General features: G+C 52.8%; 1 protein-coding gene across 5 annotated transcripts; it reads left to right on the top strand.

Moving 5' to 3' along the window:
• The first annotated feature begins 4145 nt into the window (after window positions 1-4145).
• Window positions 4146-26791, top strand: APBB1 (amyloid beta precursor protein binding family B member 1). Of its 5 annotated transcripts, none has more exons than XM_082409618.1 (14): window positions 4146-4262; window positions 11614-12345; window positions 17949-18124; window positions 18220-18276; window positions 18360-18445; window positions 18560-18623; window positions 19061-19210; window positions 19586-19713; window positions 20113-20227; window positions 20376-20460; window positions 20737-20820; window positions 25699-25814; window positions 25959-26135; window positions 26220-26791. In XM_082409618.1, the coding sequence occupies exons 2-14, from the start codon at window positions 11628-11630 to the stop codon at window positions 26385-26387; spliced, it is 2124 nt and encodes a 707-aa protein (XP_082265744.1). In that variant the 5' UTR covers window positions 4146-4262; window positions 11614-11627; the 3' UTR covers window positions 26388-26791. The 5 variants fall into 5 exon arrangements, with proteins under 5 accessions (XP_082265744.1, XP_082265743.1, XP_082265742.1 ...); XM_082409617.1 differs by having other exon boundaries at window positions 4179-4312; XM_082409616.1 differs by lacking the exon at window positions 4146-4262 and adding an exon at window positions 4560-4717.

The following is a 26791-nucleotide window of genomic DNA, read 5'->3' as shown; positions in this document are numbered from 1 at the left end:
GGAGATTACAGAAGACTGGATGTGGGGCTGAGTACCAACAGGCAATATTGGCCTCATGTATTTGTCATAACTCTTGGTTGCAAGTGATAAAACCCAACTCAAACTGGTGTAAGCAAAAAAAAACCAAAAAACCAACAACAAAAATACCAACTTACGTGGCTTCAGGAAAGGGTAAATATAGGCGTTAAATTGATGTTATCAGGCATCTGTTTCTCTCCAGCCCTTAGCTCTGCTTTCTTTGAGTTGGCTTCATTCTCAAGCAGGCTCACCCCTCCTGGTGGCAAGATAGGCCCAGCTCCTCTTGCCTAAAAGTTGCAGGAAAATTCCCGGAACTGAGTTTCACTGGCTCAGATTTAGTCATGTGCCTATATCTGAATTGATCACTTTGACTTGATCCTGGGTTAGGAGCCCAACACTGAAGTGGGTTGTGGAGTGGAAGGAGTCCCATCTAAACTACATAGACTAAGAGTGGGGAGGAGATGGGTCTTCAAAGAAAATTGATGTGTTGCTACCAATTAGAGGGGGAAAAGATGCTGCATTGATAAAAACAAAGGCAACAACAACATGTTCATGACAGGATAATACTTATCTTGTAAGGTTTTCCTTGTTCTCCATCCAACCCTTCTTCCCTTCCTCAGCTAAAGACTTTGAAAATATTGATATCACTAGGCATGAAATACCTTAACTTCTTGCCTGTTCCCACCTTATTAATTACCTTACCTACCCCCTACCCTCACCCCTATCCCTTCAGCCTCTAAAGTGCGGGCGTCCAATTCTACATGAGCCCTTGATCCCACCTCCTCTCATCACCTCTAGGATCTCAATCCATCTTTCATCTTTTTTCTTTACTTTCAAATTTATCTTCTCTCTTGGTATCTTTTTGTAGTTTATACCCATGGCCAAGTCTCCATCATCTTAAAAAAGAAGACAAAACCAGAGTCTTTAACTCTATATCACTTTTCAGCTACTGTCTATCCTTTCTCCCAACTTTCTCAAAAGGGGAATCTGCACTTACTTATCTTACTTCCTCATTTTCATTTGCTCAATTCATTGCATTGTGGCTTCTGCCTCCATTTTCTGCTGATTTAGATCATACCATGGGGATACATGACCTCCATGTTGCCAAACTCAAAGGATACATTTTTGCCTTGACCTTGTTGGAAATCTTTGTTGCATTTGATGCTGTGGACCATGTCTTCCTCCTTGAGTCTTTCCTCCCTTGGATTTCCTCTATGACATTACTCTCTCCTGATCGTCTCTTACTCTCTGTTTCTTCTCATCTTTCCTCTTGGCCTTCTTTTCCTCCGCTGGCTTGCCAAATGCTGGCATTCCCAGAGTTCAATCCTCCCTCCTTTTCTTTTCTCATCCTATATGCTCTTCCTGGGAATGTATTAGAACAATCCTGTTGAAGAAGGGTGTTGAGGAAATCCTTGCCAGGACTAGCAACTGATTTATGAATTCCATTGCAATATAATATGTAGGAAGATTCTACTCCTTATGGACTTCCCAAATGATAACAACCACCCTGAAGAAAGAGGGTTTATTGGATCAACTACAATAAAAATTACAATATCAAAGCAATATTTACATGTAGTGGTAGAAAAGGCTGCCTTTGCTCCAAAAGTGTCTTTGCCGCTAATTGAGTTGTAAGCGCTATTCTTCCCTACAGGTGATTTGGGTGCCAACTGCCTGGTAAAGCAGTTGTCCACCAGGCTGATCTATCAAACCAAATAGCATAAAGCCTACTCTTGGTAAATGACTCTGGATGGATTTGCTTCTAATTCAAGTTTTTCCTGATAGGTCCAAGGTAATAATTTTAAAAGTTTGCTGCCTCAGAGGGACCCACATTGGTCAAAACCACACATAGCATCTGAGGTGGCTCATAGGCTATTGGTTGCTCTAGAAAGCATCAGAAGGGGGATGTGATACAATAGAGAAGGGATGGGTGAAGGGTACAGGTTGACTCCCCACTGATCAGGAGGCTTTGCAGACCTAGGAGATCAGGGATTCAGGAAGATGGTGTGTGGGTCAAACTGCACTGTGTGTGAACTGTACACTTTACTTTTTTCATCTTAGCTAATTAGACTCCTCTCCCCATCCTTACCACCCTATCTGTGAACCTCTGATTACCTGAAGAGACTTCCCTGGACATTGAAGCCATTCTGTTCAATGGGATTGGCAAGACAAGTATTCTGGTGGGCTGTTTGTAAATGAGTGATATTTCTGGATTCTTTTCATTTGCTCAAGCAGAAATCTGGAAGTCATTCTTTCCTTTATACTACCATAGCCAGTCAATCAATTGATCACCAGTTTTTGTGAATTCTGCCTCCTGAACATTTATTAAACCTATGCAATTTTTTCCATCCCTACTCCCACCACTATAGTCATCTCCTACCCAGACTATATCAATTGCTTTCTAACTGGTCTCCACCTTGCCAGTTTTGCTCTCCTCCTATCTATCCTCCACTTAGCAGCCAGAAGTGATCTAAAATGCAAGGGTGAACATGCCCCTCCCCTGCCTCAAACTCTGTGTTGATTTTCCATTGCCCTTAAAATGAAGTCCAAAACCCGAAGCCTAACATACAAGGCCCTCCTTGATTTGGCACCTGTCCACCTTTCCACCTCACCTTATGCCATTCTTCTCCACACCCATACTGGCCACCCATTATTGTACTTCCCCTTTGACTTGGAATCATTTTCTCTTCTTTTGGATAACCTCTATCTCCTTCACCCCTTCCCTTCACATAAGTGCCCTTCCATATGAAAGCCTTTCCAAACCTTCCCAGACCAAATTTAGTCCATTCACATAGCATCATGTACATCTTCAAAATAGTCATCACATTTCTAATCGTATGTTTAATATCTCTTTCCCCTGTTATTCAAGCTCCCTGAGGGCAAGGACTCAATCTTGTTTCTTTACAAGTTCCTAGCACCAAGGACAGTGCCTCCCACATGATAATGATTTGTTGAGTAGGAATGATCAAATGAATGAGGACACCTTTCTTCTTCTGGGTAACTCCTACTCATCTTTCAAGGACAAAGGTCATATGTTATACCCTCCAGGTTGGGTGACAGTCAAATCTGATTCATCTTTGGGTCCCTAGGACTTAGCTTGGGACTTGGTACATGGTTCATATATCATAGAAGTTTGTCAATTCATGATAAATTCTTGTCCAGGAGTTGATAATTTTTGAAGCTGAATGATGGGTATATGAGGGTTCATTATACTGTTCTGTCTCCTTCTGTTATATATATTTGAAATTTTCCATAACAAAAAGTTAAAACATTTATATTCACCTCAAATCAAGTGAAAGTGTAGTCAAAGATAATCTTGAGGCTTCTGGCTTAGGCAAGCAGTAGATGGTGGTGCCACTCACTGGGATGGATAAAGTGGAGCTGCATCCAGTCGTGTGTGTGTGTGTGTGTGTGTGTGAGTGTGTGTGTGTGTGTTCGTGTTCGTGCACACATGCACTGGGGAGGGTTCTTTTTCACCCCAGTGAAACTTCTTAGAAGGCCAATAAAGGGGATGAAACAATGAATTTAGATTTGGACATTTTTAGTTTTAGGTACCTTGAGGGCATCTTGAGTCAGTTGCTCAGTACTTAGTAGTTACAATAAATTAAAACGTCTGCCTTAGAGGAATGAGCCAGGAGAGGGTTTCTAGATGGTAATATTCCCCCTCACTATCTTTGACAGCCTCTGTGCCGCTGACCTGACCACTGGGAACTATCTCACTATCCAGGGAGTCTGTGCAATATTGGGCCCCATCATTCCTTCCTTCACACTTTTCATCCACATTCCCCCTTCTTCCTTCCCTCCTGTGAATTTCCACCAGGGAGCGATTCATTCTTCACATCTGCAAGGCCTTGGTGTCACAGTTTCATGTTCAGCAGCAGTGGTAGGGTGTTAACAAACATCTGGGTTCCAGTTTGTTTCCCTCACTTACCTGTGACTGCAGGCAAGTCGCTTTGCCTTTCTGAACCTCAGCATCTGCCTCTGAAAACTGAGGATGATCATAGTGGCGACTTCACAGGGCTGATGTGAGGACGAATGCATATAACGGGTTTAACACAGAGCCTGGCACCGTGTAAGCGGCCACTAAATAAGAGCTATTATTATCACCAACGCTGTGCCCTCATCGCTCCTCCACCAGGACGTCACGGAGTGTTGCCGCAAAAGCGGAGCAGGCTGCCTCCGCGGAGCCCCTCCCCGCGCGGCCGCGGCCCTGGCACTGCCACAGCCGCTCCCGCTCCAACCCCTCGGTGAGTCGCCCCGCCGGGGTGCGGGGCCAGGGCCCAGTGGGCCGCGCAGGGTGAGTCCAAGGCCTCGTGGTGGAGGGCGGTGCCGGGCCGGGCGGGGGTCGGCGGAGGTTGGGGCAGCGCTCTGGAACCCTGGGACCCGGGCGCAGGGATGGCGGCCGGCGAGGGGATTTGGGCCTCTGGACTCATCGAGGCCCGAGGGTCCCGTAGGGAGGGGCTCTCCGCTCGGCTGCAACCAGTAACGCCCCCGAGGGGCTCCCGCTCCCCGACCCGCGCCCGGCCCAAGATGGCGCCCCTCCCCCACCCCCTGCCCCGCGCGCGCCTCCGCTGCTCCGGGCGCGGCCCCGCGGCCCGCGCGCTCCTGGGCGGGGGATGTTGTGATGGAGAAGCCGCCGCGGAGCCCGAGCCCTGCAGCCTGAGCCACCTCCGCCACCTGGGCCTGGGGCCTCCCCGCGCAGGTAGGAGCTGCCCCTGCCGGGACCCAGCCCGGGCAGTCGGATCCTGGCCCCCAGTGGCCGGCGGACCCCGCAGCCCGAACTCCGCGGCGGCCCGCGTCCTCCCGCCAGGCCCCATCCCCGCGCGCGGCCCTCCCACCGCGTATTCCGACTACCCTCCGGTTCTCCCCCTTACAAGGTCGGACTCTAGTTCGGTCCTCACACCGTCCGCTCCCCGACCTTTACCTCCTGCCCCTCTGGGATGAATAGGGAGCGAGAAGAGGGGAAGGGAAGCGAGGGGCGGTGGGGGGATGGGGGATGGGGACTAGGGGATGGAGGAGGGGAGGTCAAGGACTGGGAAGAGGACGTGTGGTGAGGTAAGCTCAGAGGCTGCACAGATTCCTGCAGGGTCCCAGGCCTGGAATCTGTCAAGCCGCATTCTGTTGCCCTCGGCGACCGAGGGGTGTGCCCTGGGGCCGGCTGTGTCCCCCCTCGGCCAGGAGGCCTAGCATTGGCAGGAACACCCATTAGGAGCAGTTTTCCCACTGCTAATTCAGAGGATATTTCGAACCTATTGAATCTGCCTGTGCGTTTCTTGCTTTCCCAGTACCTCAGAGTCCCAGCTCTCTCCAGTCCTTAAAGCCAGAACCTCGTCTACACTTGACATCTTATCTCCTCACTTCCCATTCATTCACTTCACTCGGTCTTCTGTCTCTGGCACCCACGGATACTGCTCAAGCCAAGGTCACTGGAGACGTCCATGTGGCCAACTCCAATGGACACTTTCCTATTATCCCCTTTCCATTTTCTAGTATTGGTGGTGTGTGTCAACTCTCCTTGAAACATTTTCCTGCAGCATTGTCTGCTCCCTCTCAATCTCATTTGCTACCTCCTTCCCCTCTCTTTAGATGCTGGTGAGGCTCTTGGTTCTTTCCTGGGCTATCTTCTCTCATTCTGCACTTTCTCCTCGGGTCCTTTATTCACTCTCAAGGCTTCAAATTTCATATATATATATGATTATATATATATATATATGATTCTAGGATTTAAACATCTTGCCCAGATCTCTTTCCTGAACTCCAGACGCAATATCCAACTGGCCTCATGACATCCCCTTGGAAATCCAGCAGGAATTCCAGACTTACTGATCCCAAGCTGTATTATCTTTCCTATGTTCCCTCTCTATCCCTTCTTTCAAATCTGTTCCTCCTTCAACTCTCAGAAATGGATACTTTCCAATCAGCTACCCAAGCTGGAATCCTGGGCAACATTCTAGATTAATCTCTCTCTCTCTCACTCTGTACATTTTAAGTCACCAAGTTCTGTTACATCCACTACCTAAGTATTTTACAAATCCATTCATTTCACTCCATCTCACCCACTGCTGCCAAACTTAATCTAGGCCCCACACCCCCTTTTTTCCTTGATTGCTCTGATAACATACCCTCTTGTCTACCTCCTCTTAATACTCTAACGTAGTGTTTTCCTTAAAAAACAAAACAAAACTATCTGATCATTTATTCATTCAACAAGTATGCTTTGAGCACCTAATACATACCAGGTACTGTCAGGCACTGAATATATAATTATGAGCAAAATAGACTGTGTCCTTGTCCCCAAGGAGCTGACAGTCTAAGGGGAAAATCAGATAAGAATAAAATTACGAATGTAATAAATACCATGAAGGGAAAGGTGAATGGTGCCTTGAGAACACACAAGAGCACCAACTGAACTGGACTAGGAGGTGGGGAGAGAGGGTCAAGGAAGGCGTCTCTGAGAACATGACATTTGACCTAAGCGGCAAAGGAATTAGACTGAGAGGGTAGGGGAAGGAGGGTCCAGGCAGAAGGGGAATCACGTGCAGACACCTTATGGAAAGAGAGAGCATGATGTCTTTGAGGAATCAAAAGAAGGCCAGTGATGGTGGACAGCAGAGCGCCAAAGCTGGAGAGGAAGGCTGAGCCGAACAATGTAGGGCATGTTAAGAATTTTGATCTTAAAGTCTTTGTCCTTGGTGTGGACTGTTGACGGTAGTGGATGCAGAGAGTCGATCAAGTCCAAAAGTCTTTCTTGGATAGAAAATCGTCAGTACTTGGGGATGGATTGAATGTGGGGAGTGAGGGAGAAGGTGGTGTCAAGAATGGTATTGCTACTTCTGGTTTACAGAAAAGAACTGCTGGTCATGTCATTCCATGAGCCAAGATCCTGAAAGGACCAGTTAGGGTGTGGGAGAGAGAAACATGAGTGGATATGTTGGTTTGAGAGGCCTTTGAGACATCCAAGTGGAGATGTTGAGTAGAAAGTTGAATGTGTGTGTCTGGAGCTCAGATGAGAGGTCTGAAATGAAGGTGTACTTTTGGAAAGCATCAATTTGTAGGGGGCAACTGAAGCTATGGGCATGAATGAATACCTGTGTCGAATATCGGGTGAGAAAGAGAAAAGGGCATAAGAACAAGCTGTGAGAAACGCCAGCGTGTAACGGCTGGCAGAGGATGAAGAGCCAGCAAAGGAGTGTAAGGAACCACCAGGCAGTGACTTAGAGTGTAGGAAGAAAACCAGGAGATGTAGTGTGTGGAAGCCATGGATGAAAGCTGGATGAGAGGCCCATGGTGTCAGATGCTGCTGAGAGGACAACCAGGATGAGGACTCCAAGAGTCTGTTGGATTAAATGACACAGGGGTCATGTTGACCTTGGTAGGAGCTGTTACTGAGGCATGTGGAGAGTGAAAGCAGGACTGGGAAGAGTTGAAGAGTGAGACCCAGGTGCGGATATGGCAACCATGAGTAAAGACAGCTCTTTCAAGAAGTTTGCAGGTGTGGGGGAGAAAAGACAGTAGCAAGTGGCGCTGGAAGAATGTCAGGTCAAGAAAGATTCTGTGTTTAAGTTGGGAGATAGTGGATCCCACTGAGGAGCGGTTGATTAGGTAGAAGAAAAAAATGGATTAACAGTGGCATACAATTCCTGGAAAGGCACGAAAGGCAGGATTTAAATGACAGGTGAAGCAACTGGTTTTAGGAAAAAGGAGAGAAAAGGGTAGGTGCTGAGTCAGTAAGTTTGTAGGTTTGAGGATGTTCTCTGGCTGATGGCTGCCATTTCCTCTGTGAACTGGGAGGGCGTTGGGGGTTGGGGGTCATCCTCTGAGAGGGAGGGATGGTGAAGGGAGTGGTCCAAGGAGAATTGTATTCTTGTCTCAGGCAGGTCTTCGCCAATGTCTCAGTCAAAGTAAGCCTAGGGCTCCTATAGTGCCCTGTTCTTTCCCCATCAAAATAGTCAATCACTTATTCAACAAATAGGGAGGGCTTAGAGTGCTAGATACTGCCATTACACTGCATTGTAACGAGTTGTTCAGTGACTGTTTCCCTGCTAGACTGTGAGCTCCTTCGGGGAAGAGTCATTTCTTTATTATTCATCACTCTCCCCCCGTGCCCAGCACAGTGCCTGGCATATAGTAAGTGGTCAGGTTAGAAGACCATTGACCTTGAGCAGGTCTCACCTGTCTACCCGTGTGGTCTCCTATCAGCCCCTTCAGGCTTAGTGGCCACTCTTTTAGCTCCTCCCCTGAGGGCTCTGCCCAGCTCCCTGCCTTGAGTCAGAATCCATTTGGCTCTTTCCATCCTTTGAGAGGCTCCAGGTATGGGTAGCACCAGTGAGAGGGGAGAGGTTAGGTTGTGCCCCTTCTTGAAGGTATTGGGCAGCTGGTCATCCTTTGACCTTAGAAAGTGAGGTGAAGGAGACCGCACTGCTTTGGGCTAGGTGCTCAGGCTTTAGCACTCTTCACACAGCAGAACTTCCCCCTTCCCTCCCCCGGTGCTTTCTGCCCCCGTGACCAGATGGGCAGGCCTGCCCTGAAGTCACCCTGCTTCTTCACTGTCCCAGCCTCACGGGGCATGTGCCCTTCCCAGACCACACTTCCAAATGCGAAGGAGGTTGGTCCTGGCCTGAGCACTGAGAAACCTGGCTCCATACACTCCTGCTTCAGAGAAGGGCCCGGCCTCCCTACGATGCTCTGAGCGTGACAGAGTCATGGGGTCTTCCATCTCCTGAAACTCATGGAGAGGCCACTCAAAGGAACAGCCTTTGAGCTAGGATATCGGTTTAAGCTAGCTCCCTCCCTCCCTTTTTTCCTAGATCTCAGGCCTCACCTGTCCAGGACCCCATCCTACTTCCTTCTCAGGGACCCTGCATCATTCTCCAGCACCCTCCCTGACACTCCCATCCGCAGCCCATGAGGCCACACGAGCCTGTCTCAGTGTCTGTTCCCAATTAGTTCTGAGCTTGCTAGTTCCTGTTCCTCTCACCCCTCCATCCCGACCAGGGGCCCACTCTGTGCAGACGCACAGCACACTCTCTTTGGTAATGGGGTGCGAAGTTGCATGAGACAGGGTCTCAGATGTTCGGACAGAATGCAGTACTGGGTATGGTGAGCCAAGGAGGGAATGGGCACGTGAGGATGGGGATAGGGGACTGAACAGAAAAGACTTACTGCTTAGGAGCTTTGACCGCTGAGCCAAGTAGTGAAACATGAGCAGAGGTCCTCATAAGGGGAGACAGGATTCCAAGCCGAGAGATCAGTGTAAACAAAGAACCAGGGCCGTGTGAGTGTGACATGTTCTAGAATCCACCATACTTCCTGTGGCTGGAGTGTAAGGTGGGAAGGAGGCAGGATGGGGAGGGGGCCCGAGAGGTCATAGGGATTGGCTCAAGGAGGCTCTTGGTGATCTGCTAACGAGTACAGACATTATCCTAAAGGCAGTCTTGAGCCATCTAATGTTTTGAGCTGGAGAGTGACACAATCTGGTTTCCATTTCTGGAAGATTACTGTGGTTCTGGGTAGAAACAGAGCCGTCTGTCTTTCTCATTTATGCCGGTGGCCATGAGCTTTCTCATTGCCGAGGTGGAGCCATGCCGAGCAGATCAGCAGGTAGTTACACGTGAGGCAGACACATGGACGGGGACCTTCTCACATTTATTTCACAGATGTGTGCATAGCATTGTGCTAGGGTCTGGGGGGCTAGGAGTGATGGAAAGGCGAGCTACGGCTCCTGCCCCAGGACCCGGCACTACACCCGAGAGACGGCAGAGCCTTGCGGGACAGCCTAAACACGTCCGTGCAGTCTGTGCTCAGGGCTGAGAGCCGCGCTGTGGAGACAGAGAGCACTGGGGCCGTGGGTTCAAGGAGAGAAAGAACTCAGGGCGCACAGGCAGGTGGAGAGCGCTCAGGTAAGAAACTGAGGAGAAAGGACTGTGCAGCGGGAGTCTGAGGGGAAGGTGTGCCTGGGGGGCGGTCCGTAGGGGAGAGTTGCATGTTGAGGAGAGGTCAAGTAGGAAGAGAGAGCTCTGAGTGAGGGTATCAGGGAGGGGAGGATAGTGTCTAAGAGGGTCAGGCGGAGAGACAGTCGGATAATGGTTGGTCAGGGAAAATAAACTGTGAGGGGGTGGCCAGGGAGGGTCCAGGGAGTGAGCACATTATAGTGGGGGTCAGGGAAGGAGAGAAGCCTAGCAGCGGAAGGTCAGGGAGATGCGGAGGGTGGAATGGGGCTTTGAGGGTGAGATCAATCGTTAGGGTGATGGGCTTGGCTGATAGGAGGAGAAGGTGATCCACGAAGCGCTTCTGAGGATGCAGGAGGGGGTCCGAGGGGATAGGACTGGTGGGCTTTCACTGTGGGACAGGAGAACCCCTTACCTGAAGGGCAGGTGGGGTTTGGTTGGGGCATCATGAGCAATGGTTGAGACACAGTAACATGACCAGAGTATGTTTTCTGAAACTGGCAGAGGAGATGCTAAATGGGGCCTGGGGCAGATGGGAGGGTAGATTCATACATTGATTCAACAAATATTTATTGAGTTCTTGCTCTGTGTCAGCGCTGTGCTAAGCCCTAGGCATACTACATTGAAGAAAAAAAAACAAGAAAGACAAAATCCTCACCACCATGGAACTGAAATTAGAGTCATGAGCAGACAATCATTAAACAAAGTAAATAATAAATTAGCTTGTCAGATGGTGTTGGGTGCTGGGGAGAGTTTGGGGATTGCTGGGAGGGGGCACGGTGGCCTACAGATTTACAAAGGGTATTCAGGGAAGGCCTCACTGAAAAGGTGACATTTGGGCAAAGACCTGAAGGGCTGGAGGGTCCAGATCAAAGGCTCCTGCAGTGACCCAGGCATGGGGCATTATAGGGGCTGGCAGAGGAATTGGTACCCGAGGTGAGATACTTTATAGAAACAGTCACCAAAATGTTGCTTCAACTGGTCAAAGGAACCACGAATTGGAGCTGAAGGCCCTTCCTTTATGACCTGCCTTCCCAGGACCTTGCCCTTGAGGGCTTGGTCTATGCTCATTCTCTCTTGTCCTCATGGTCCCTAGGATGGGGTGGGCTTGGGGGCTGATTGGACCCAGCGATTTATGATGATAGGAGCAGAGCGTGGGGAGCTCACAGTGGTGGGGCTGTGCATAGCGGTGTGGCAGGAGGAAGGGAGCAGGCAGTGTCCAGTGTCCAGAACACACGAGCCAGTCCCTCACCAGCTGTGCCCCTGGCACAGCAAGCCCCAGTTGGGTGAGCTGGGGGTGGGGATGCACAGAGAGCCATTGTGTGGCGTCTCTGCAGTTGGGAGTGAGGGCAAAGCAGGGACTGGCTCTGCTATCCCAGCAAGCTCAGGGCTGGGGATTTGGGGATGGGGTGGACTGCGGGCCTGGGCCCGGTCAGTGGGGGTGGGGTTTGAGCCGGTGGTGGTGGTGATGGCGGACAGAAGTCGAGCCCAGTTATTTCTCCTGGGAAAATAGCTCAGCGGACACAGCGGTGTGTGCTGGCCTGCTGAGTGTAGGGAGATAAGGAGGTGCAGGGCACAGGCCTGGGACAGAAGCAGGGGTGCTGCTATCCTGACCTGGAGGCTCAACGTGGTCTCCCCTCCCCGCCTGCAGGATCTGCCAAGGCCATGTCTGTTCCATCATCCCTGAGCCAGTCGGCCATTAATGCCAACAGCCACGGAGGCCCCGCGCTGAGCCTGCCCCTGCCCCTGCACGCTGCCCACAACCAGCTGCTCAACGCCAAGCTGCAGGCCACGGCCGTGGGACCCAAGGACCTGCGCAGCGCCATGGGGGAGGGGGGTGGGCCCGAGCCAGGCCCCGCCAACGCCAAGTGGCTAAAGGAGGGCCAGAACCAGCTCCGGCGGGCCGCCACAGCCCACCGTGACCAGAATCGCAACGTGACCTTGACCCTGGCCGAGGAAGCCAGCCAGGAGCCCGAGATGGCACCCTTGGGCCCCAAAGGCCTGATGCACCTGTACTCTGAGCTGGAGCTCTCCGCCCATAACGCGGCCAACAGAGGGCTCCGAGGACCCGGCCTGATCATCAGCACCCGAGAGCAGGGCCCAGATGAGGGAGAGGAGAAGGCGGCAGGGGAGGCCGAGGAGGACGACGAGGAAGAGGAGGAAGAGGAGGAGGAGGACTTGTCTTCTCCCCCAGGGCTGCCGGAGCCCCTGGAGAGTGCGGAGATGCCCCCCGGGCCCCAGGCCCTTGCAGACGGCCCCCGAGAGCATAGCAAGAGTGCCAGCCTCCTGTTTGGCATGCGGAACAGCGCAGCCAGTGACGAGGACTCGAGCTGGGCCACCTTATCCCAGGGCAGCCCCTCCTATGGCTCCCCGGAGGACACAGGTACCTTGTGGAGCTTGATATGGGGAATGTGGGAGGGCAGGAGGGCAGAGGGTGGGTCCCTCCATTACAGAGGGTCAGCCTGGGCGTGAGTCCCAGAGCCTGTGTCCTCAGTCCTCAGCAGGCCATGCCCAGGTTTTCCAGAAGGAAATGGTCCCTGCATTCAGAGAGTGCTTGAACAAGTTGATAGACCCATCCATCCCACACTCCCGATGGATGACGGACTAGGGGTCTGTTTATGAGGCACTTACCAGGTACTGGCTCTGTGCTCAGCATTATCGTATGGAATCCTCACTATAACGTGAGGTAGATACCGTAATTATGCCCATACTACAGGTGACAAAAAAGAGGCCTGGAGAGGTTTAGTCCTTTCCCAGGGTCACAGACAGTCTGAGATCACAGGAGAACTGAGATCTAAACCAAGTGCAAGTGCAGACCCGAGCTCTTGGCCCTTATGCTGTCACCGATGCCTACAGCACGGTGAGCCCAGGTGCACTCCGGGCTGTTTCTAAGAGGCAGCTCCTCCCCACAGAGGTCTATTTGGAAAGACTGGGGTATTGTGTGCAGAGCACCGCACTGGATGTCGCAAGAGTACTGTTTAGTCAGGAATAAGATATTGACTAAAAGTTAGGAAACAAAGGAAGAATAAACATATGGTCTGTTGGGGTGGGGGGGATAGATATTAGGACTCCAAGGACTGACCATTAAATGTGTCCCATTTAAATAAGTTGAGTCTCTGCATTTGCTAGTGTCACATAGAGATGCAGACAGAGCTGAGGAGCAAAGGGCAGAGATAATGGGCTGCGGCCACAAGCCTGGGCTGGATATTAGTGTAAGGAAAGACGCCTCCCACACCAGGCAGCAGGCACCTTACCCAGACCCTAAACTGGGGGACCTTTGCAGGGAGCATGCAGTTCAGATGAGCCCAGGGCAGCATGTCATCCCCTTTCAAAGAACTTACTATGGACATTTTCAGACATATACAAAAATAATAGAACAATGAGCCTGATTTACCCATGACCCAGTTTCAACAATTATCAACACGTGGCTGACCTTGCTGCATCTATACCCCCACCTACTCCTGGGCCCCAGCCTAGGTTATTTTGAAGCAAATATCCGTAAATGTTTACTCATGCTTTTTTTTTGGCTGCACCATGAGGCATGCGAGATCTTAGTTCCCCAACCAGGGATCGAACCCACGCCCCCTGCAGTGGAAGCTCGGAGTCTTAACCGCTGGACCACCAGGGAAGTCCCCACTCATTCATGCCTTTCTGAAAGATAAAACTCTTTTGAAAAAAAATCCACAATATCAATATCATGCCTACGGAAATTTAGCAATAATTCCTTAATATCATTGAATATCCAGTCAATGTTTACATTTCCCAGTTGTCTGATAAATGTCCTCCCCACTCTTTTTAAAAAGTTTTGATTCGTTGCATCAATATCCAAATAGGAACAGACCTTTTGAGAGTCGACATGTCAAGGTTTCTTTTGATCTATGCATTATTCCTCCATCTCTCTATCTTTGCTCGCAGTTTTGTTGTTGTTGTTGTTTTAATTGAAGCCACTGTGTTGTTTGCCCTGGGCTTTCCGTGGTCTGGATTTGCAGACCCTCCCTGTGTGGTGTTGAACATGTTCCTCTTCCCCTGGATTTCCTGTAAATTGGCAGTGAATTCTAGAGCCTTGATCAGATTCAGATTCGAGGTTTTTTTGTGTTTTGTTTTTGTAAGAACACTTCACAGGTGGTATTGAGTAATTCTACCAAAGACAAAGTCTGACTGCCTGTCTTTAAGGGGATGTTAGCAGCTGTCAGTGGTCATCGCCTGGATCCCTTTTGCAGGGAACAGGTACTACTCCACTCTAGCTGGTTATTTATAGGGTTAGGTGGGGGGAAATGTAGTCTCAATGGAGCCAGTTCATGTAACTTTTCAAGGGAAACTGAAAACTAGATATCGATGTGAAACATCCCAATTTCTAAACGTTAGCGACCAAGTCTGTTTTTTAAAAAAGCACCATGCAGGCCAAACAAAATCTATCTGAGGTTTACATCAGACTGCAGGTTGCTTATTTGCAACCTCTGCCTTAGGGGGTGTGAATCTGGGGCCAAATAATGGAGAGCCTGGCTGCTCTGGGGCCCCTGAATGGTCACTGTAGTGGCCGCTCCTATGAGCTTTCTGGGAGTGGGAGGGCAGAACTGCTGAAGAGCTGGGAAGGGTATGCTGGGTGCGGGCAGTGACCTCAGCAAGGGAGCTGGTGTGGCGAGAGGATGGGCAAGGATCAAGCTCTGCTGGAGGCTGTGTTAATTGAGGGTAGCAGAAGGGGCTGCGTCACTGCCTCTTTTGTAACTGTGTTGCTATGACCAGGAAGGCCACAGAGGAGGTCTGGGCTCCTGTAGGAATGTGGTAGAATTGAGCAAACATTATTTTCTCCTTCCCACCCTAGGATCTCCACAAAGTTGTTGATTGCATGTATAAGTATATGAATGAATGAATGACGACCAAATGATGAATGAATGAACTTTCCTACCTGTGTTGGGTTCATACTGGGAACCCACTGTGTTGGGTTCATACTCAGTGCCAGGCCTTGTCCTAAATGCTAAGAATACATACTGCGGGGGACAGATGTTCCTGCCCTCAGGGCGCTCACAGTCTAGGGTGGAGACAGAAGTAAACAGGTAGTCTGGGCCCCGGGGTGGGGGAGGTGCAGGAGGGATATCACACACCCTGCCTGTGTGCCGGGTCGGGGAGAGGGGGTGGGTCAGTTTTGAGAAGCGACCTTTACACTGATGCTGGAAGGAGGAGTGGCTGGTGCCAGGTGAAGACTGAGGGGAGGGAGACTGGGCTCAGGGAGGATAAGGGGCGTGTCCCAGGCAGGGAGAGAGAGACCAGAGGTATGGAGGGTGGTCAGAGGTAAGGCTGAGAGGCAGGCGATTAGGGGCTCATAACAGCAAACAAACCTTGTAGAGGAATTTGGGTTCTATCCTGAGGTCAAGGAGAAAACAATTCGAGTATTCAACTGGAGAGAAGGTTAGCATTTTGGAACAATCATTTGGGATGTAGCATGAAGCTCAGATTGGAGGAGACTAAACAGGAAGAGGGAGACCGTTCATGAGGCTGCTGCATTGACCCAGGTAGAAGATACTAGTAGTCTGGACCACGGGTGTGCGTGGGGGTGGGGAAAGGAGAGCATTCCTGACTCCTGAGCAAATGACTACGTCTGGCTTAGCCTGGGAGGCAGGCGTGGGTAAATGAATGATACATGAACCTCTGAGTGCGTGGAGGAGCGCCTGAATGAATTGGTGCAGGAGTGAAAGTGTACGTTCCTGAATAAATGCGTGCTTGTGGAAGCAAAGGCCGGGGTGGGGCTGTGCTTGGAGGGAGACGCGCCAAGCTCCAGAAGGGCCTCCCAGATGGTCAAGGGGGGAGAGCGGCCCCTCCAGGACAGATCGGAAGGATGAAGCTCTTTGAAGCAGGAAGGTGCAGGCTGACAGGGATGGCAGATGGATTGGTGTGTGTGACTCAGTCAGAAGATGGTGAACTGGTCCGCAGATTCAAGGGGTCTGTGACCCTTCAGGAAGAAAGGTGTGGCTCTAGGGGGCACGACTGCCCTGGGTGTGGGGTTCCTGGAAGGTTTGGCGGGAGAGCCCTGAAGACGATGGAGGGTCTCTGGGGAAAAGCGGGCATTCTAATTCCCTAGGGCCTGAGGGGAGGGGAGGGTAAGGGGGAAAGAGGCAGTAACGGGTACCTAGAGGCTGGATGGGCAAGAAGAGCCCATCCTCTGTGGGCCCACCTCATCTGGAAGCTGAGGGCAGCGAGGCACCTCGCCCCAATGACTCTCACGTCAGGTATGCATCCACCTTGGTGTAACCACGCCCACGCCCAGCCCTCCGTGCCTGTTTGCCCAGCAGCCTGGGTCTGGGGACTGCCTGTCCCTCAGTGCTGCCTCTTGGACCAGTCAGGATTTCTGGTTTCCCTGGTAACGGGAAGCACGTCAGCAGTCTGGGCGCTCCCAGCCGGTCCTGGTGCTGCGGTTGCCGAGGAGATGCTGCAGCCTAGCTGGGCCCTGGCAGGTGAGGGGGGTTGGTGCTGGGAAGCCCCAAGCCCAGCCTCAAGCTTGCTGGGGCCCAGCCCCTGAAGCCCACTCTCCGCTCGAACTGCTGGGCAGGTTCTGGGCAGGGGAGGGATCCCTGGGAACCTTGAAGCCACACCCTGTTTGTACTGAGAGCTCTAGGCTTTGCAGGGCCCCAGGTAGCTGGGTTATTCCCGAAGGGCTGAGCCTCCTGGTGTCCCTAAGACTGGGCTTGACTGTGGCACTGAGGTGACCGCTTTGGGGTGGGATGGAGATTCAGGATTGGGGGAGGGGACGCAGGATTAGAAAGAAGAGATGTGAGCAGGGAAGGCTGGGGTCTCATGAGCCCTACCCCACATCCCCACCCCAATGGGGTCCCCTTCCCTGGTGGTCCTGGACCCTCCCTAGTGAGCTCCAGGCGGGGGAGGATCTTGCCTGGCAGGCGCTCTGCCCTGGTGAGAAGGGGGCGGGATGAGCTTTTCTCTGCAGCCCAGCACCAGGCTGTGAGCCCAGCTGGCTGGGCTGGAGGGGCTGTGAGGAGGGAGGGTGGATGCAGGAGGGGCTGGGAACAAGCGCCATGTTCTCCCAGGACTTCTTCCTGGCCATCGTCCTGCAGGACAGCAGCCCAGGTGAGGGGCAGCACGGGCCCGGGCATGATGTGGGGCGGGGCTGGCAGGGAGCACAGAAGTGGTGGAGGCCTCAGCTGGGCTGCAGGGCTGGAGTGGCGTGGCTCTGCGGGGGGAGGAGGGGCCGTGTCACAGGTGCGTGGTGTGTGTGCATGTGCATGAAATGTTTGCCTGCATTCGTGTGTGGCAAGGGTTAGGTTGTGGGTGTCTGCGGTATCTGCACACATGTGGCAGAGGTTGACATATGTTGTGTGTCTGAATGTGCATTCACTGTCTGTGTGGTACCCACACATGTTTTGGGGGTCGTTGTGGGTGTGGTCTCTGCACACACGTGTGGCAGGGGCTGGACTCTATCGCTGTATGTGCGCACTCCTCCGTGTATGGTGGCCGCATTAGTGGATGGCTGGAGTTGGTGTGTGTGTGTCCGCCCCTGCACTTGCGCGTGCACCTGTATGCAGTACCTGCTGTCTGTGCAGGTGTCTCCTGTGTGTGCACACCCTTGGGGTTGTGGTGGCTGCACAGGTGTGTAGTAGGGCTTGTATATGTTTTATGTCTGCGCGCACCTGTGTGTGCAGGAGCTGCTAAGTGTGTGCACCTGGGATCCGGATATGTATGACAGGAGGTCATTTGGGGTCACTCAACCTCCCTCCCTTCTCTCTGCCTCCCTCCTTCCCTCTGTGTGGCCATATTAGCCAGGCGCAGAGCCCAGGAGGAGACCTGAGTCACGTCTCATGCTGGGGGCCCCCCATGCTGTGAGTCCAGACTTCAGGCTCTAGGAGGAAGCGGGAACCTTGTGCTGGAGCCCTTCCCCCGCCCTTCCTCCACCGTGGGCTCTTGGGAGGGGACTGGCCATAGCACCCACGATTTGTTTGTTGGGTGGGCAGACCCTCACCAAGACCCCCCACCTGGCAGATTCCTTTTGGAACCCGAACGCCTTCGAGACGGATTCCGACCTGCCAGCTGGATGGATGAGGGTCCAGGACACCTCAGGGACCTACTACTGGCACATCCCAACAGGGACCACTCAGTGGGAGCCCCCGGGCCAGGCCTCCCCGTCACAGGGGAGCAGCCCCCGAGAGGAGTCCCAGGTGAGGCTCGCGGGCCTGATGGTTTTGACCAGGGGGGGAGGGTGGCGCTGCTGTTGCTAGATGAGCCACCCACCCCTGGCTCCCACCCCTCCTAGCTCACCTGGACCGGCTTCGCGCATGGAGAAGGCTTCGAGGATGGAGGATTTTGGAAGGTGAGTGAGGGGACCTCCTTCACAGTGGAGGAGCTGGAGAAGGGGCGTCATTTCGGTCCTGACTCCTCTCTCCCCTTCCCAAGGATGAGCCCAGCGAGGAGGCCCCGATGGATTTGGGACTGAAGGACCCTGAGGAGGGGACGTTGCCTTTCCCAGCTCAGAGCCTCAGGTAAGTGGGAAGGCATGACACAGTGGGCTGACAGTGGGCTGGGTCTGTCTGGAAGGGGCCTTGGGACAGCTCCCCGTTTGGGGGCCTGTACCAAGTGTTACCATCTGCCTCCAGCCCAGAGCCGTTGCCCCAAGAGGAGGAGAAGCTGCCCCCACGGAATGCCAACCCAGCGATCAAGGTTTGTTCAGGACCAATGGCCGTTCCTACGTTGGGCACCCCCGTGTACAGGAATGCCCCTTGGGTCATGCTCTGCGGGCCTCTCTGGTCTCAGTACAGCTTCCCAGGTCCTGAGCTCTCGAAGTCTCAGCACAGACCCCTGTGTCTGAGCAGAAGACACTTCAGTTTTTAACTCAACCAGTCCCGTGGCCTGGCAGGGGGCCGTTCCAGTCTTGGCTCAGATGCTTCCTTGACTGACAGGGGTCTCCTCTGAGACCAGCACCCCTCCTGCAACTATATCCTGTTTGTAGAGCCTCTTAGCCTTATACCCTCCCACCCGCCGTGTTCTGAGTCAGGAACTCCTCTGGTCTCAGCAGACCTCCTTGCGTCCTGGGCTGGGGGCTCTTCCGATTTTAGCTCAGAGCCTCTATCTCCCACCCCCTGTTTTGTGTCTGGCAGTGTTTCGCCGTGCGCTCCCTTGGCTGGGTGGAGATGACGGAGGAGGAGCTGGCCCCTGGCCGCAGCAGCGTGGCAGTCAACAATTGCATCCGTCAGCTCTCCTACCACAAAAACAATCTGCACGACCCCATGTCTGGGGGCTGGGGGGAGGTGAGGGCCTGAGCTGGCAGGGTGGCCGGGCAACGGAGAAGTGAAGGGAACTGTGAGAGCTGGGAGAGCCCAGCTGCCGCCACAAGGGCTGGGGAGGGAGGTGCACACCCACCAGGTGACAGCCTGTGAGATGGACGTGTGACTCCACGTTGGGACCTTGGGAGATGGTTGTCCAACGGCGATGGGGATGATAAAAGGAGTCTCGTTAGAGATGACGGGTGTGACCTTTACTAGAGTGAGGCTGCAGGGTGGCTGGTCCGACACCAAAGCAAGGGCCCTCGGGCTGTGGCTCGCCCTCCCTCAAGCTGGAAGTGGCAAAGATCAGCCACCTTCCCAGCTGGGGCACCGCTGAGCGTCTGCTTCCTGGGCCTGCAGGGAAAGGATCTGCTGCTACAGCTGGAGGATGAGACGCTAAAGCTGGTGGAGCCGCACAGTCAGGCCCTGCTGCACGCCCAGCCCATCGTCAGCATTCGCGTGTGGGGCGTCGGGCGGGACAGCGGAAGGTGGGAGCAGGGCCAGGGATCCTGGGTGGGGGCAGTCAGAGTGGGGCCCTCCTCCCTAACTCTGCTCTTTGCCTCTCTTGTGCTGCCGGACCCAGAGAGAGGTACTATGCCTAATTTGCCTTGACCGTTCCTCTTCCCACACCTGGACCAGATGCCATGAAGCACCCAAGTTCCCCTATTCTGCCCTGCCCCTTCCTGCCCGCTGTGCTCGCCCATTCTCCTGGACCTCGGCATGCTTGCCTGTCTACCCTCCGGCCAGAAGGCAGCGCCCGCAGGACCCCATCCCGAGGGCAGAGGCCTGGAGGAGCTGCGATGGATGGGGAGGGCGTGGGTGGGGTGGGAACGAGGCTCAGCACTGGAAGGCACTGGGAGCCGCTGAGGTGCCCCTCCCCCCAACAGGGACTTTGCCTACGTGGCTCGCGATAAGCTGACCCAGATGCTCAAGTGCCACGTGTTTCGCTGTGAGGCACCTGCCAAGAACATCGCCACCAGCCTGCATGAGATCTGCTCTAAGGCACGGCCCCCTTCGCACCTTGGACTAGCTGCCACCTTTGCTCTACAAGGATGTGGGTGGGGTCACTGAGTCGGGGTGGGGGGCTCCAGGGCTGTGAAGCCTAACACACCCTCCCTCGCTCTTTGCCTTCCCCTTTCCCCTTCCGCAGATCATGGCCGAACGGCGCAATGCCCGCTGCTTGGTAAATGGACTCTCTCTGGACCACTCTAAACTTGTGGATGTCCCTTTCCAAGGTCAGTGTCACAACCCTGCCAGGTCTGTCTCAGCTTTGTTGGCAAAGGTGGGGTGACCCAAGAAGAGGCACGAGCTACTGGACAGAGTGATAGAAAAATGGAGACTCAATTCTTTGGGTCAAATAAGTGGAGGGACTTTGGTTAAAGGGAGGCAAGGGGAGGGGGTGGAGGTAGGGCCTTGGCTGGGTGAATGTCCAGCTTATACCCTGGTGGCGGGGACTGGGAGTGAGCAAGATCTGCCACTATGATTGATCCTCTTCTTTTTTCCCCCCGCAGTGGAATTCCCAGCGCCTAAGAATGAGTTGGTACAAAAGTTCCAAGTCTATTACCTGGGGAATGTGCCTGTTGCTAAACCTGTTGGTATGTGTGTCCTTTTTCACGCAGGGACCACCTCCTTGATCCCAAAACTCTGCTCCCACCCTCTGCCTCCCAGTGCGCCTTCTACCAGACCTTCCTCATGCTGATGTCTCCCTGCCCTTCAAAATGCATCCCACCTCCTGGACTTCTGTCCCAGCTGCACTCCGTACCCTGCCTTCACTCACTGTGAACCAGTGAACCAGGCATATAGGGAGATCCACTCCTGAATCCCACAGAAAAGCTTTGGTTAGGTTGGGAGGCAGGTCTTCGATGACTGGAAACGCTGGAGCAGCCGGGAGCTGGGTTTGGTATGGGCTGTGAGCATCTAGAGAGGAAGCAGTGAGCATATTTGTCAATGTGCTTTATTGTTTGTAAAGTACTCCCTTATATGTCATTTAATTCTTGAGGATCCTGTGAGTTTGGGATTATGATGATACCCATTTTATAGATAAAGAAACCGAGGGTAGAGACTATTAGGTCCACTCTTATATTTCTGGTGCTTTTACAGTACCTGTTATTCACTAGTTCATTCACTTAGCAAATACCTATGAAGCCTACCATGTACCAGGTCCTGGGAGAACAATGGCCACAGCCCTGCTTTCATGGAGGTTACAGGAGATTACAGTAGAAAAAAAGAGGAATAAATCAAATAATCACACAGATAAATGTAAAATTACAAGTTGAGTCATTCGCTGAAAGAAAGTAGCAAGACGCTATGAAACTGTGTAACAGAGGAGCCTCATTTAGTGTAGGGAGTCCGAAAGGACTTGAGAAAGTGACATTTGAACTGAGGTTTAAAAAATGAGTAGGATCTAATGTGGAATGGAGACAGGAGTAAAGTGGGAAGGATCACTCCAGGCAGAGTGCACAGTGTGAGGACCCATTATGGGAGGCACCTTGGTACTTCAAAGGCATTGAGAGAAGGCCAGCGGCGCCAGATGAGGCTGGGAGCTCGGCGGCAGTCAGACCCTGCGGGACCTCATAGGCCATGTTAGTGATTTGTTCTTCAACCTAAGAGCGGCAGGGAGTTATAAGAGGATTTTTCTGGAGCGCACTAGGCGTAATCATTTGAGTTTTGTAACGCTCACCTTGGCTATACCAGTGGAGAAGGCTGCTCAGCAGGTGGAGGGGGACGTGGGGAACCCAGGAGGATCTTGCAGTAGTTGTGGCCAGTAATGAGAACATCTTGGACTGTGCTGGGGCTGAAGAGGAGTGTGTGGATTCAAGAGATGATTGGACAAGTAAAGTCAGCAGGCCTTGGTGATTGGTTGGATGCGGGGTGAGGGACAGAGGCACTAACGCTGACCCCTGGCTTCCTGGCGTTTGGAGCTAACCGGATAGTGGTGCCATTCTCTAAAGGTAGTAAGCATTGGAAGAGGCCAATTTTGGTTTGGAGATTTGAGTTCAATTTTCAGGCATGCTGAGTTTGATATGCCTTCAGGAAGGTGAGCGGCAAACTCAAATTGGCATCTGGATTCACGGAGGAGGGGTCTGGGCTGGAGATACAAATGTGGGCATCACTGGTTAGAGAGGTACTGAAAGCCATGAGTGTGAAGAAGATCGAGCCCGGAAAGTGGGCGGCCACTGCGAGAAGGCAAACGAGCCTAGGCCTGGCGGTGAGCCCCTCCAACATTTAATGGACAGTGGAGGAGCGAGGTCAGAGGGAAAAAAAAGAGACGGCTTTAAGAAATGGTTGGGTGTCATGTCAAAAGACGCTTAGGAAGAACTCGACAGTGTTGGGTAAATGGATAAACAAACACACAAATGAAAGAATGCCTCAGATGACATAGCCCAGGAGATGGCAGACCAAGGACATTACTAACCCTGGTCATCTTCAGTTCTCTGCTCTTCCCCTCAAACCATGCTGACTAATGACCAGCACCTTACATTCAGTGAGGGAACCTTCTTAGAGAGGGTGGGGATTTAGCTGGGGTTTGAAGGAAGGCCTGGGTCTGCAGAGAGGAGTGGATTGGATTCCGTGGCACTGCCGCAGATGTGAAGCTGCAGGTGAGAAAATCCTGCTGGGGGAGCAGGAAGGAGGCGTGGCTGAGCCCTTCCCCTTTGCGCTAGTTTCCTCCTCCCACTCACCCTCAACTTCACGCCTCTTCCAGTTACTACCCTACTCCCCTATCCACCTGCCACTCACATAAGTTCTCACCACATTAAAGCAACTCTCTGTAGCCCTTGACGGCCCCTCTGCTGTCCATCAGCTCAGTGGGTCTGCTCTGTTGAAGCCATGGCTTTCACACTGTAGTCCCTAAACTCACTTCATGCTTTATTTTTGTTTTTTTTATAAATTTATTTATTTTTTTAAATTTATTTTTGGCTGCATTGGGTCTTCGTTGCTGCGCGCGGGCTTTCTCTAGCTGCGGAGAGCAGGGTCTACTCTTCGTTGTGGAGCACGGGCTCTAGGCGCGCGGGCTTCAGTAGTTGTGGTGCGTGGGCTCAGTAGTTGTGGCTCGCGGGCTCTAGAGTGCAGGCTCAGTAGTTGTGGTGCACGGGCTTAGTTGCTCTGCGGCATGTGGGATCTTCCCGGGCCAGGGATCGAACTGTGTCCCCTGCATTGGCGGGCGGATTCTTAACCACTGTACCACCAGGGAAGTCCCACTTCATGCTTTATTTATGCTCCCTTTTTAACCTCCATGAGTTTAACATTGGTCCCTCCTGAAGCTGTAATATTCACTCATTAATCACTCATTCATTAACAAATGACTATTGGTGCCTGATTTGTGCCAGGCACTACTCTAGGTTCTTGGTATATGTTAATGAGCAAAACTGACCAAGATTCCTGCCTTCAAGTAGCTGCCATTCTATTCAGGATAGATAAAATAAGTAAATTATATAGTATGTTAGAAGGCTACAACTGAGATGGAAAAAAAATAAGGATAAGGGGGATTGGGAGCTTGGGGCTGGGGTCAGGGTGTAGGTTTCAGTCCTGAGCTGTTACCAAATAGACTTTTTCCAGGCCACCTAGTTCCACTGCTTTCCCCACCTGCATGCTGCTTCTCCCCATCCTGGGGCCAGGTGCCACCTCCACAGCTCCATCTGCTTATTAAGCAGTTTGACTTTGATGTCTGGTCTACACTCATGATCTTTGAGCTTTTCCATTGACTGGCATCAGTGTCATTCACATCTGAGCCCTCTGCAGGCTGCCCTGGCCCACCCACTCCTGCCTGTGTTGTCACCCTTCTGTGGCTCCTGGGTTGCTTGGTTATACCAGTTTGGGTGCATTTGCCCACGTTGCCTTGAGGGTGACTTGCTCAAGCATCTGGAATTCCTTCAGTAGATAAGCCCTGTGCTAGGACTGGGGACACAGACATGAATTAAACTTGGCTTCTGTCCTTGAGATGGCCACAGCCCAGTGTGGAGAAAGGTTTCCCAGCAGTTACAAGGTGTGCTGAAAGTTGTCCCAGCAACACCCTGTCTGCCCTGCAGCAGGGAAGGCCTCCCAGGTGGGCCCTGGGTGAACTCTGAAGCGTGAGAATTGGGAGTTTCACAGACAGTCAAGAGGGGAAGGGCCCTCTAGACAGAGGCTTTTCCCTCAGTTACAGTCTGTCTCTCAAGGGCATCCTCTTCTCTTACTTTGTATTCCCCATCTGCCTAGCTGGGCATTCGCCAAGATTAGATGTTAATAATGCTACATAAATCGTTTGAAGCTCAGGGAGCAGTAAAATATGAAGCTTGACAGATCGGATGAGGCCAGTTTTTGGAGGACCTCATGCTTAGGAGAGGAGTTTGGCTTTGATCCAGCCAGAGGTAAGACGAGCAAGGCCAAGATGAGGGAGAACTTTCGAGGAAGATCTGTTTTCTGCCCTCAAAGGGTCCACGTGTTCTGCTCCTAGTGGGAGCCCAGAGGCACTGAAAGGGGCAAGAGGGCCCAAGAGCAGACCACAGAGGTGTGTGCTTTTGCATTGGCATCGGTCACTCTAACTTCTTCACTGCGATGGTACCCAGATGACACAGCCAGCTCACGAGCAGTGCAGGGAACAGAACCCGTGCCCCGCCATGCCAGTGTGCTCCTGCCTTGGTTCTCTGCTGAGTACAAGCAAAAGTGGGATGCATGGGTGGAGATGTTTAACAGCAGTTTGAAGTAGAGGAGATATGGTTACAAGGGAAAGTTGATTGATCTAAAAGCCAGGAACCTTGGGTTCCTCCGCTTTTGAGCAAGTCACAGAAATTACTGAGTACAACTAAGATTTTGACAGCACTCTGGTTCTGAAACTAGGACTATAGGCAAGGGGCAGGGGAAAGGCCTGGTTAAGAACCCAGGCTCTGGAATCAGACTGCTTGCCTTCAGATCCCCATTTCTTAGTGTGACCTGAGGTTTATTACCTGGTTTCTCTCAGCTTCAGTTTCCTTATCTATAAAATGGAGATAAAGGGATCTATTGTGAGATTGTAAATGATGTAGTGCACTGTAATGACTTAGCACGGTATGACACAAGAGTAAACATTCCTCAAATGGAAATCTTTAAAACAAAAATGAAGGTTGGGTCTTGAGGATTGGATAGGGCTGGCCTACAGGGGCTGATCTGGAAGTGCTTGTGGTGTGAAGCCCTGGAATGTCTGAATGTGGAGAGCAAGATATGGAGAGGATAGAGATTTGGGGGGTCAGTCTGCTTAGGAGGCTGGAGAAAGAGAGTCAGTGAAGCAAATCAAGCTTAGGATTCAAGGTGGAAGAGGCGAGAAAAGTGCCAGTCACTGAAACCAAGGAGGAGAGGACCAAGGAAGGGATACAGCATCACCCAGGGCTGTAGGCTAGTGAAGTGGGGATGGAGCAAAGGCCCTGGGCTTGACTGGGCAGAGCTGGAAAGTCTAGTGTAGAGCGGGGGTATCCTCTCTCCACCACCGGCAGTGCCATGTTCATGTCCTTATCTTTCAGGGGTAGATGTGATAAATGGGGCCCTGGAATCGGTCCTGTCCTCCAGTAGCCGTGAGCAGTGGACCCCAAGTCACGTCAGCGTGGCCCCTGCCACCCTCACCATCTTGCACCAGCAGGTAAAGACCTGGGTGGAGAAGGTTATGGAGGGGCCTTGCCACGGAGGGGAGACCGGGAATGAGGGGAAGGGCCGTCAGTAAGATGGACGCACCCAGTGTAAGAGGGGCGGGCTATTCCTTTCCAACTGGCTCCCCTCCCCGCAGACGGAGGCAGTGCTGGGGGAGTGCCGCGTGCGCTTCCTGTCTTTCCTGGCCGTGGGCAGAGATGTCCACACGTTTGCATTCATCATGGCTGCCGGCCCAGCCTCCTTCTGCTGCCACATGTTCTGGTGCGAGCCCAATGCTGCCAGCCTCTCAGAGGCCGTGCAGGCTGCGTGCATGGTAAGCGGGTAGGGTGGTAGAGCGGTGGCACCCGGCCCACACGGGGCAGGCTGGAGCGTGACCGCCCCTCCCGCCTCTCTGCAGCTCCGCTACCAGAAGTGTCTGGATGCCCGCTCCCAGGCCTCCACCTCCTGCCTCCCGGCACCCCCAGCTGAGTCTGTCGCCCGGCGCGTAGGGTGGACCGTCCGCAGGGGCGTTCAGTCGCTGTGGGGCTCCCTTAAGCCCAAACGGCTGGGGGCCCACACCCCCTGAGGCCCTCAGTACTCCCTCCACCTGCTTGCGTTGGGCCCCAGGGAATTCAAGGGCATGGGGCAGGGAGGGGCCCTACAGGTTATTCTTAGACTTCAGGCCCCCCCCAGAGCTGCCCCTCCCCAGTAGCTGGGGTTCCCTGCCTAGGGGCTGGGGAGGGAGATCTAATCCTGCAAGGAAGTGACAATACTGGGTTGATGAGAAGAGGAGCAGGAAGCAAGGCCAGCCCCGGGCTCTCCATCGCCACGTTTCAGGTGGAGCAGGAGGAACGGGTCTAGGCCAGGCCCCATCTTCGTAGGGTCCTGCCGGGGCAGAAGGAGGGGACTGGTCCCGGCATGGGTCCCCTTCCCTTTGCTCCATGGGCACCTCTGCTGTACTGATATCACTAATAAAGTCTGCCCTGCTGA

Source organism: Balaenoptera physalus (assembly GCF_965194825.1).
Source record: "Balaenoptera physalus genome assembly, chromosome: 10".
Lineage (NCBI taxonomy): Eukaryota > Metazoa > Chordata > Mammalia > Artiodactyla > Balaenopteridae > Balaenoptera > Balaenoptera physalus.
Note: the sequence above shows the minus strand (reverse complement) of the source record. Positions and strands in the feature narration are given on the sequence as shown.